The following is a 12315-nucleotide window of genomic DNA, read 5'->3' as shown; positions in this document are numbered from 1 at the left end:
TGTTTGTCGAAAAGGCAGAGCCAAAACCCGCAGACTAAAAAAAAAAAAAATACATCGCGTTTTGGCAGAAGTCGGAAAGCGTGCTGTATCCTGTGCACCCAAGCATAAAGCGTATTTACTGCAACTGCTGCCATCTTGTGGATAAACTCTGCAGACCTGATCATGATAAAGAGTTGTATTCGGTTCCATTGGCTGCCATCTATAATAACAACCCTTTCTAACAGTCAGGAAACGCACAGTAAATGTTTAATTGTTGTCATTTGCATCTGTAATGGCCACAGATTTCAAAATACACATGTATATAACAAATTTAACATCGTTATGGTATAGTTAACAAAGTTTCCTTGAGGAGGTTCTCTCATGTCTTCTCAGTTTCCAAACTTTGCTCGATTTTCTTCAAGTTTACAGACTTTTTATTTATTAAATTTTTTTTACAGAGAAGTCTCAGTTTCCAGAAATGGTCACAACTTATGAAAATGCACAAAAAAAAAAAAGGTGAAATTAAGAGAATCAGGTCATTGAACTCAATTTGACCTACTTTATCCACTAAATACATCACCGTAAGGTTTTTTGAACCAGTCCTTGTTAAATCTGGTGGCAGGTTGAAAGCTATGTTGGATTTCTGGCTTGAGTTTCGACCCCGCAAGCTCTTACAGTCTCTTCCTCATCTTGCCTTTCTTGAAGCGCCCACGGCCGAAGCCGGACTTCATGACGTCGTTTAGTCGCTGCTTGTTTCGGCCACGCAGCTTCTTCAAGCCACCTTTTTGCAGGAACTGCTGCTTGGACTGCTGTTTGCGCTGTTTCAGGATCTGTTCGCTGCTCTTCAGCTCCGAACGAACCCGTGAGCCATCCTTGTTCTGGGGCTGAGATCCCGCTCCGTGTCGACCCCTACGACCTTAAGAACACAGACACACGGATTTATACACTTGAAGTATTTTCAAGTCAACTATAGAGCCATCAGGGAAATTTGGGAATTTGAGTATCATGCACTAACACTGGCTCTCTTGGAATAACACCACCACCACCACCACCACCACCACCACTATTATTATTATTGACTGATATCTTACATAGCATATATGACTTAACATATAGATTGAACAGTCTTTAAAAGACATCAATTACCCCTGTAATATACAGTTGCAATTAAAATTATTCAACCCCCATTAAAAATCAGGTTTATTGTCAATTTACAGACTTTCAGCTGTTTGCAATGAACAAATCAAATTTTGAGACTGGAGAAGTCATTATAAGTTGCATTTTCAGTTGAATTTTGGGAAACCACTTGAAGCATTCGTTGTGTTGAACTATTTCAACTGTTTTTGTTTGATTTGTTCATTGCAAACAGCTGAAAGTCTGTAAATTTTGACAATAAACCTGATTTGCACTGGGGGTTGAATAATTTTGATTGCAACTGTAGATTTCATTCCATATAAAGATTTTTTTTTAATGCATTTAAAAAAAATTTCTTTCACATTGTATAATACACTGATCAGCCATATCATTAAAACCATCTGCCTAACATTATGTAGGTACTCTGACTGATCTGCAGCTACACAGTCCCATATGCAGCAAGCTGTGATGCACTGTGTTCTCAGACACCTTTCTATCATAGCCAGCACAAACTTTTTCAACTATTTGTGCTACAGTAGCTCTTCTGTGAGATTGGACCAGACGGGTTAGCCTTCCCTCCACACGTGCATCAATACGCCTTGTCGCTGGGTCACCGCTCGTCCTTCCTTGGACCACTTTTGGTAGGTACTAAGCACTGTATACTGGGAACACCCCACACGACCTGCCGTTTTAGAGATGCTCTGACCCAGTCGTCCAGCCATCACAATCCGACCCATGTCAAAATCGCTCAGATCCTTACACTTGAACATTTTTCCTGCTTCCAACACACTGCCTTTGAGAACTGACCGTTCACTTGCTACCCAATATATCCCATACCTTGACAGGTGCCATTATAACAAGATAATCAACGTTCTTCATTTCACCCGTCAGTGGTTTTAACATTATGGCTGATCGTACATTCTTTGAATCATTATCAAAACGTGTGCGAGTCGTTTATCTTTTAAAATGTGAAATTAGATATTGAAACAATAAAAGTAAACAAACACATAAAAATGAGAGCGTCTTATTTAATGCACTACAGCAAATTAAGAATAATATCTATTATTAGCTGCTGAATTGACATCAAGACATTGCAGTCATTATGTTTAATTATTAATATGTTTTAAATCACAATCATAACATGACCAGTCCTACATCTTTTATCACTGTTTTTCAACAACTTATGAAACAATTCCTTTCATTTTTTTATGATTTAGATCTGTCCATACCTCCAAATTTCGGTCCCCTTCCTCCTCCATCCTCTCCATCTGAATCATCTGCATTGTCCACCTTGTATTTCTTCTTCCATTCCTCATAACTGGGCCAGAGTGAAGGAATAAAAAGACCGCTTTTCATCATATAATTCATTCAGAATTCATACGGAATTCATATAACGACAACCAGAACGCCAGATAAAAGGATACAAGTTCTTCTTCGACTTCTTGGCCATGACCACTTGCCCACTCTCTGTTTTGATTTTGCTCTTTTTGTCTTCTTTTCCTGTGTCATTGACGAAGCGTTTTCTCTTGCGATCCCTGGAGAGATTGAGGGAGACATTTATTTCTTATGAATTTACTTCTTGTGTATGGTTTCTGATTTGGGTTTGATTAAATGTCTGTGAAGGTGTCTCCCCACTCACCATCTCATCATCTTCTTGTGCTGGTCCAGGGTGCTGTTGTCATCACCCATCAGATCCAGTGCAGCTGTGGAGGCCTGCCGTTCAAACGAGCTGCCTTCTACTGCAAGACTGAGTCTACGGACAACAAAAACCCCAGCACACAATCCCAACTTGACTCACTACAGCATGTAGAAGAAAAGGTTCAATCTAACAGCATTAAGGGCTCTTTGGTTTGTCCTTCTAGGGGAACCCTGATAAACCTACACAGAACCTTAAATCAGGGTGTTTCCCCTTTTAGAAAGCTAAGATCTATCAACTATCCAAAAGAACCCTTACAGTACGGTCCAATAATCTGATTTTACAAAATGATACTCCTCAAACAAGATGAATGAATCTAGAATATATGAAAGTTCAACTTTTTTAATTAAATTACAGGAAAAAAATGAACTTTTACAAATGGTAAGATGTATGAAACAACAATGACTATGTTTACATGGACAGTAGTAATCTAATTATTGACCTTATGCTGATTAAGATAACAACGTGATTAAGGTGTTTACATGAGTCGCTTTTAGAATACTCCTTTCATGTACCTGTTTTATATGTTCTAGAACATAGTTAAATTAACAGCACACGTCATTACATCACCGCACCACGCCGTCCGACGTCCCTCCAGAATTTCACGTATCAACATACAGTTTGTCTTCGTTATGGTACCGTATACAGTTTTGGGTGTTTTTATTAAAATTTTTTACGAACGCTTCAAGTGCGGTTAATTATTTCTCATGCTGTACGTGTTAATAGACGACTGCTTGAAGCCGGGGGCTGCGTCCCAAACCGCCTACTTACCGTCTATATAGTAGCCGAGGTGCATGTATTTCTCCTACTACAGACCTATAGTAGGCAAGTACGCGGTTTGGGACGCAGCCGTGCTCTCTTGTTTGCCATAAACAGTTGAGCACTGCCATGTGTGTACGTGTCCTGTTGCAAAATGCGGTGAAAACTCCCACACGACGTTAATAGTGTGATTAAGGTGTGTACATGTCTAATACACATCGATAATGCGACTAAAACAGGAATACTCCACGTCTTAATTTGATTTGTGTTTACTTCGACTATCAATAATCGCTGTTTACATGCTATTTTCTTAATCGGGTTAATATCGGATTATTGTTGTCCATGTAAACGTACTGAATGATGCATGAAATGACAATTAATGGGGTGGGAGTGAAATAAATGGTATGTGAAAGGAATATTCAGATACGTTTAAATTTCAAATCGTGATTATCTAAATATCTGAAATTTTCTCAGTATTCTGAAATTAATATTAGTTGGGTAAAATTCTAACTTTTTTTCTTGATCCAGCTATTAAAGATAAACGTGAAGATCGGAACCATACCCTCTTTCCGATTCAAAGTCTTTGGGTCTGTATGGGATGTAAAACTCCTCGTCTCGACCCGACCGCCTGCTCTTTTTGCTCTTGGATCTGTCCACATCCACGTTCTCGTTCCATTTCCGTTTCTTTCCTCCAACCACTTTCGAGAACACACCCTGATGAATGCAAAAGACTCTGGTTTTTGTGGTCATCCTTCTGCAGAACATTCTTTGGTATTAGGGTTGCAAAATTGCTAAATTGGTAATAACTAATATTTTACTTAGTTTGTGAAAATAAAGACACAATTATTAGATAATAATTATTCCACCAGCTTAGAAACCAAAAAAAAAAAAAAAAGATTCGGCAAAATCATTTGTTTCTTTCATACTGTACATAACAAGCCCATATTTCCTCAAATGAATAAACATCCATAGCAGTATCGACTTAATATAAATACATAAATAAATATGCAATGCCCCAGGACACAAGACTTTTAGTAAATTTTCAAACAGAGAGACCTGTCTTCAATATGCAACCGAATATACCTACTACCATACTATAGCAGTACGCCAAAGCAGTAGTATGTCCGAATTCTCAGTATTCATAAAACAGTAGGCGAGATATACCCGGATGCTTCCGCCGAGATTCTGCAGTATGAAACCAAAGGACACTGCGCTATCCCATAAGGCAACAGTACTTTCAGGGAAGAGCTGTCAGAATCAAAAATGGCGGAAGGCAGCATGCCGGCTCTTTTTAAGTTGTAAGTCACATGACAAGGCCAACATGGCGGATGTAGTGCGTCCGGATTATATTCGTACTACACACATATACACACACTGATCAGTACATACTGTATCCATCGATTTTGAATGTAGGCCTACACTTACCTGAAGGTCTTTATCATCATTATCATCATCCTCCTCCTCCTCTTCCTCCCCTTGGTGCAGTTGTGTTGTAACAGAGTTTTGAACAGCTGGACGGATCGGCTGACTCTCGGCTTGCATCTCTTCTCTTGTCCTCTGGAATTTGTCCACTAGGTGGCTGTCCCGAGAACGCTTCGTCCTCATTACCTCACTGGCACTGGTTTTGTTGTTGGAGTTGATCTCAAATATAGTCTGAGAGATTCAGGAAATACATGTGTTCTATGCGTTAAGTCTATATATTTTTGACTGGCATTCTGAGGAACTGAGTTTCCGTGCTGAAAGGACGGACCTGACTGACAACTTAATTCCGATATTATAATGCATACAAATTATTTGCTCACGGATTTTGACTTGTAAGCCTTGATCGAGTCGACTATCTGCAGTCTCTCCAATTCCATCTTCTCAAGTCCTGACCCTGGAAATATGCCAGAAAAGGAAACTCTAAGCAGGGACAAGTCATCGAGACAACTAATCTTCAACCGGATATAAAAACCTCACAAACCTAGCAGTGGGTGAACAGCTATGGAGGACAGATCAGAGGTCTTCACCCGCTTGATAGATTCTGGTGAGGGGTTGGGTCGTGACTTAAGGTACTGCTTGTAAGCGTTCTCTGAGATCCGTTTGAGGTTCTGGAGGTCAAGACAGTTCTCGTGAGCCGCAAGAACTTGCGCATCTTCGTCATCCAAGATGCTCTGTGGGACACGGCCCAACACTCCGTCAGCATCTAGACAAAAAAGATAAATAAATTTAAAAAAGACAGCCACTTGCTGATCAGTTCTGCCAATTATATACAAAATATTTAAAGAAATACTGTTGCAAGCAGCAATCAATGGGGTCCAAGCACCAATCCAAAAATAACATTTTATTTGCTACAAACATCAAAACAGAACTTTAGAAATCAAGTGTGTGAGAATATCTATTCACACTCTAATTGGCAAGGGAGCCCTACTGTACTGAATAACAGAGGGTTCCTATGGAGGTGAGATACCCTGTGAGTGATCAATGGTTGCAAGGTGCAAAGGTCGTCCAAGAAAGAGGTGAAGGTCATAAACAAACGGCACTTCATCTGGGCACACCAGGCTGAAGGCTCTACCACTCCTACCAGCACGGGCTACACGACCTGCACAACAAAACAAGAGTCCATCATTGTGGTGCATGCTCATACTCAACAACATAAACACAAAATGTTTAGTAAAAAATAAGTTATACTTCAGAGAAGGTATACAGTGGGCAGCGCTCAGAGGGGCTATATTACATAACCTGAAAAATCCCAAACCGCCCTCTTTGACAACGAATATGATTAGTATAGGTGACTTCAAACCTGAAAGTCAGTACTGATCCTAATCATTAGTACATCCACATTCTGTCCATTCATCCTACATACAGTAAAACGTGAGGCTTTTGTTTAACTTTATTCTGCCCCCTAGTGGACATGTTCATGTTACATGCAAGTAAGAAGGCAACTATGTAACTATGGATACAGAAATATTAACCAGGCCTTAGAATAAACCCTGGGCTCCACAAACCTCAGGGATTTCAGTATCGAAACCATACCATTGTAATCAGGCAGAAGCTACCTCCAAGCCACCTGTGCACTGAACGTACCAACTCTGTGCAGAAAGAGCTTGGCCTTGGAGGGGAAGTTATAATTGATGACGTTGTCCAGGAGTGGGATGTCGATACCGCGAGCTGCCACGTCAGTCACCAGCAGCACCATTGCTTTGCGGTGGACAAAGCGACCAATGTTGATCTTTCGGGCCGTCTGGTCCAAAGAGCTGTATATGTACGCACACTCGATTCCTTGTGAATTCAGTAGCTAGTCATGAGAGATACAAAGATATTATAATAATAATAATAATAATAATAATAATAATAATAATAATAATAAGTTATATATAAATAATATAAGCACACACTGGGGCCAGACATTCTTTGTAACACCAATCATTATGCATGTGTATAATCTCAATATCAGTAATAACAAACTATAATAAAATGCTAGCCAATTATTATAAGAACAGAGTATCAGGACAATTACAGTCAGAAAGCAGTAACTGCCCTTTCATAATTATTTTTATATAACACTGAATTGTCAATTCTGATTGGTCAGAATGTGTTGATTAATTTTCTTTAATAGCAGCTCTGACACTACTTAAGGATTATATTAATGGACTCATTCGAAGACACTGTTTCTATAGTAATAACATCCACAATAACATCACCAAGTCGTTGATTATTTTACTACAACAGCACACCCCCAATATGTTTTAATACTTACATAGCACAATCAGTATTTCCTTGAAGGTCAGAAATACATGCTGTAGACCTTTACAAAGCATTACGAGTGAAACAAAATCCTTAAGTCTCATGGTCAGTTACCTGGTTGAGGTACTCCACGTGGTGTTTGGTAGCCACAAATACGACTGTCTGCTCCTGAGGCTTCACAACATTACGCAGAAGATACAGCAACAGTGCAGGCTTGTCATCCAAACGCAGGTGAAAAAAGGACAGCTAATGAGGAGAAACCAACGGGTTTTTATTGGACGTCGAACGTAGTAAGATATGAAGATTTCCTTCAGCTCTCTTTCGTTTCTATTTACCTTTAACTGATCACTGAGCTTACTGTCGACATCTAGACGGACCAAGACTGGATCTGTTAATCCTGTGGAAGAGAGAATAGAGATGCTAACGATGTGCTGATGAAGACCAGGCTTCTTCACATTGAACGTAAAATCATTATATTTTTTGCTAACTCGGACAAAGTGAGTGGCCTAACCAGCTCTAGCAAATTCCACAAGCAGTTTGGGGAGCGTGGCGGAGAACAGCAGGGTCTGCCGAGTTTCGGGGAGGCGTCTGATGATCTCCTGCAGTTGTTCAGTGAAACCCATTTCAAACAGTCTGTTGAAAAGAACCACAGCACAAACTGATTCCCAAATCAAAAATGTAGCTTAGAGCACTATTACTTTAGGAATAAAACAGGACAAAACGGCAAAGTACTGTGGTATGAGTGGAACACAACACTTCAAGATGTGCTGTTATGGAAAACAATCATCTTTGCAGTGGTAACAGTAGGGTTAGGTTTAGTTCACTTCGCATCAGGCTGCATCATACCATTCCAAAGTTGAATAGTTTCCAATAACAGCAAGCCCTGGAGTTTTTCCATTTCCTTTACGCCACAGCAATTTGCCAACGCTAACAATTTATTATTTATTAAAGCACGATACATCGATACGCAATAAAACAAGTTAGTTTAGTTACACTATGAGAGCTATGAACATCATGCGTCAGCCTTTCTTTTTTTCATTCAACGTTAATAAGATACAAAAAACAAAAATAAATTCAGCCTGTCCTTGATTTGGAAGTCTTCCCATATTAGAAAAGTCCCCCTGGAATTGACGTTTGTGGCTTTTAGCATGAATATGTCAGCCTTAAGGTTGTCTATAAGCTAGTGTGCTCCCAAACAATGACAAATTTCGCATTTAGAAGATATATGCATTCAAAATGTTCAGTCTCCCTCTCTACCACCGACACGGATCAACAAATTTCGATGACACCATTCTGCACTTCAGCTTCTCGTCAGATTTTCTGTCCAATCAAATGCTCTCTAGAATCTGAAGTGTCCCGTCCCCAACATTATAAAAATCCATGGTACTGTCGATATCAAGTGCGACTTAGCCCGGGCTGTGAGGTAAGCTAACGACTATTTGCTATTTTAAAAAGGGGAGGGGCCACTCGATATGTCCCGCCCTGACGTCCTGTTTCAGTGGAAACTACATCAACACATCGAAAACCGCTAAACGATTCAAAACACTTCACAGGGACTTTAACGATAACGGTTACAAAGCACTGACCCTGGAGACTCCTTCCAAAACGCGACACAAACAGCTCCTCAGAAAGTTTTGCCAGATCAACGATTACGCACTTTAAATTAGAATAAACGCATTAATCTAAACCGGGGTTTTACGTTGCATCTGATCTAGTGTCTGAGCGGCTGTAACAGATAATCATGACACCTTCTGACCCATCGAGAACTCAATAGCACTGTGCTGTAAAAGTCTAGAAAACCAGGATGGTATTACAAGCACTGGAAACATTATGACAACCGAGTCGCCTGAAGGATCTAGGTGCTTACCGATCCGCCTCGTCAAACACCACGTACTCCACTTTCTGCAGTTTGAGGTTCATTTCCATGATGACGTGCATCAGACGGCCAGGAGTACCAATGATGCTGGAGAAATACAAGGAAGAATATTTCATAGCTTCCAAGGAGTCTGAATTTCATTTATACCATTTAGCACATAATATCATCTCAAAGCTCATAATATCATCTCTGTAGTATATAATATAAAATGATCTAGACGGTACTAGAGGCTCTACTGTAAGAATCAATCATTTACAGATTTAAACAATGCTTGTTGATACACTTACATGTCTGGATTTTCATGTAGAGCAGCAAATTGATCGTCCATGCTAGAAGGAAAAAAAAAACCCCCACAGTTATCAATGCACGCTTTAATGCCAACGTTGCTCATACGTCAACAAAATGAAGACTCGAAAAATTACCTGTCTCCACCGAGGATTAGTGCCGTTTTTAGCCCGGTGAACCTGCCCAGCTGGGAAATGACCAACAGACACCCATGAATGAGCAATCAATTATAACTACAACAAGCTTGTAATGTGTGGCTTTCAAGTCACCTCTTTAGTGAACTTCATGGTCTGTAGCGCCAGCTCTCTCGTGGGGCTGAGGATCAGAGCTCTGGCACCTGTCTGAGCTTGAGGTCCCTTCAACCTCTCGAACATGGGCACCAAGAACGCAGCCGTCTTGCCACTCCCGGTCCTTGCCATGGCAACAATATCTTTACCATCTAAGATGACTGGAATAGTCTGTCACAACAAACATCATGAAAAGGTCACAAGAAATTCCAGGCAAGAACGACTCGCGACGATTAAGAAGGGACTCACTTTTCTTTGGATAGGGGTGGGAACATTGTAGCCCTTCTTCATGATCCCTTTATAGACAGGGTAGCTGAGACCTACGCAACGGGAAAGATGCTTTTCAGTGAGAGTTCAGTGGGAAAAAAGTTTTTGACAAAGGTCTCCTAATGGACATACCCATGGACTGAAAGCCTCCAGACTTTTTCTTTTTCTTGTTCTGAGCACGCACCATCTCTCTCGTGTCCGGTTCTACATCCGACAGGCAATCAGAAGACGTGGGGAAGCGAGGCAGCTTTTTACCAAACTGTGAACAACCAAACAGTCCAACAATTCAACATGAGAATGTTAAACACTTGGTTTATTTGTATAACTTTACAACCTACGGTAACTTCTAAGGAACTTGAATGCTTCACGTTGATTAAATCTTCTGATGACTAGTAATTACGTGTCTCGTTCTCTCGGTTCGCAGTTTGAATGCATTTCTGTGTCATCTTTATTTTTCCTAAAACTGCCTTGCACTTGTTTCTGGTCATTTGGTACAAACTTGCCAGATCGTGTAAATGTACTAATATCTGAGCACTAATATCAGGGCCGATACTGTGTTAAAAACTACACTAGAGTAGACACAAATGATATCTGACTTTTTTCATTCCAATCCCAATTCACAGTGAGGCTGTGAACGTGAGAGATCTTGACCTCACGTCACCTTCAAACCTAGCGAAAGGTCTGTTTTTGCGTACCAGCTTTCTGGATTTTCAAGATTAGTAAATCCTTTTGAATGCAAGGTCAGTATTTTCTATTTGAGACGCAGTTCATGACAACAATCACGACGACAGTGGATTTAAGATAGAGCTCACAGTCTGTTTAACATCCGTGTGCTTGAAATTGTGAAACGTTGTTACAGATCGACTCGGAAACCTGATGGCCATGGATGTTTTACGTTTGGCTTTTTGGGTGCAGTCTAATGATGTTGTTTTTAAATCTTCCAGATGTACGCAAGACATGCAGCGAGTGTATGACTAATAATAATGCTCGTTCGTGTTGTTCCTGTACATGCAGACAATATCATGTGTCAAGTATAAACCAGAATGTTTCACTTCAGGGCATAATCACACCACCCCGGCGTGGATCATTTCCCTACAACAACAACAACAACAACAACTCTTCCCACTACACTGGTAATATGCTACTGACATAGTTAAACATTGAAATGTTTGTAATCAGACCTATATTATAAATAAGGACTTTAAAAAAAAAATTAATACAGGCTTGTCATAGAAAATTCAGAATGTTCACTTGCCCAAAAAGTTTGTGAACCCCTGGAATAAATGCATAAGCTAGATCCTGTCCAGAGCTGTGAAGTGATTTTACCACACTGACACCTTCTCTTTACACCAAAAATCTTCTTCTGTGCAGTAATAAGCATAAATAAGGCTTATAAGCAGGCATAGGTCTATAACTTCTCAACATGCTCAACAAATAAGTCCATTTACATTGTTTATAGTGTAGCTCCTACACTAGATTATAGTGTAATATCTGTCATAGATGGAAAACATGAACACTGGTTAGTCTATATTGCCTAACACAGCAGCCAAGCTGATGAGAAATGACAGCAGTCTTGTGAACATTATTTGTATTTAGTCACTCACTACAACGTCGTCTTTAATTTCAGCAGCTAACTCGAAATCTCCTCCATCTGAGTCCACGTCTGGCTCTCTGTGTGCCGAGGGCTTCTTCTTCTTCCACAATCTCTTCTTCCTCTGCGCCATTGTGTCCTGTGGTGTATCTCTACCTAGATATATCTACCTCCTAATGAAGTCGAGGGGAAAATATAAACCTGAAACTGTTTAATAATCTAAAACTCAGCACAAATTACTACACGATCAAAACAGTACAGGACGACATTTTGGAACACGTGTGGTCTGGTTCTTATTCTTCTTCTTCTTCTTCTTCCTGGAGGTTTAAACGCTTTACAGATAGGTTGTTGCATTGGCGCCCTCTTCAGGACAGTTAGCAAAACTACACAAGACTATGGTGAAGCATGCAAAGTACAGGCCACCTTTCTACTTCCTTTCATTATATCCTGTTGCATAAAATCACGTGCCATTCATTTGAATGTATTCTGGCAGTTATCTAATCAGCCAATCATGTGGTTGATTTGATTTGAGTATTTCAGAAACTACTGATTTCCTGGGATTTTCGCACACCACACAACACTCTGTAGAATCTCTATTTCCTTGTATTATATACTACTGCATAATCATGAATCCTTTATTTGAATGTATTCTGGCAGTTATCTAATCAGTCAATCATGTGGCAGCAGCACAGTGCTAATATATATATATATATAT

At 40.0% G+C, this 12315-nt stretch overlaps 1 protein-coding gene across 1 annotated transcript; it reads right to left on the bottom strand.

Moving 5' to 3' along the window:
- Positions 1–224: 224 nt before the first annotated feature.
- ddx54 (DEAD (Asp-Glu-Ala-Asp) box polypeptide 54) lies at positions 225–12009 on the bottom strand. The gene is made up of 20 exons (XM_053618500.1): positions 11614–12009; positions 10142–10268; positions 9992–10062; positions 9725–9913; positions 9593–9642; positions 9458–9499; positions 9162–9257; positions 7806–7927; positions 7630–7691; positions 7409–7540; positions 6635–6845; positions 6018–6149; positions 5532–5753; positions 5371–5444; positions 4994–5221; positions 4131–4282; positions 2753–2866; positions 2538–2648; positions 2343–2431; positions 225–895 (listed from the first exon to the last, which is right to left on the bottom strand). The coding sequence occupies exons 1-20, from the start codon at positions 11731–11733 to the stop codon at positions 651–653; spliced, it is 2589 nt and encodes an 862-aa protein (XP_053474475.1). The 5' UTR covers positions 11734–12009; the 3' UTR covers positions 225–650.
- Positions 12010–12315: the final 306 nt, after the last annotated feature.

Source organism: Ictalurus furcatus, chromosome 28 (assembly GCF_023375685.1).
Source record: "Ictalurus furcatus strain D&B chromosome 28, Billie_1.0, whole genome shotgun sequence".
Lineage (NCBI taxonomy): Eukaryota > Metazoa > Chordata > Actinopteri > Siluriformes > Ictaluridae > Ictalurus > Ictalurus furcatus.
Note: the sequence above shows the minus strand (reverse complement) of the source record. Positions and strands in the feature narration are given on the sequence as shown.

What these genes read in the sequence shown, in the direction of transcription:
- ddx54 (XM_053618500.1), bottom strand. Translation starts at nt 11,733, where the DNA reads ATGGCGCAGAGGAAGAAGAGATTGTGGAAGAAGAAGAAGCCCTCGGCA. An exon ending in CCATGAAGTTCACTAAAGAG is followed by an intron (nt 9,643 to 9,724) that starts GTGACTTGAAAG and finishes GTCATTTCCCAG; the next exon opens with CTGGGCAGGTTCACCGGGCT. An exon ending in CTACATGAAAATCCAGACAT is followed by an intron (nt 9,258 to 9,457) that starts GTAAGTGTATCA and finishes GTATTTCTCCAG; the next exon opens with CATCATTGGTACTCCTGGCC.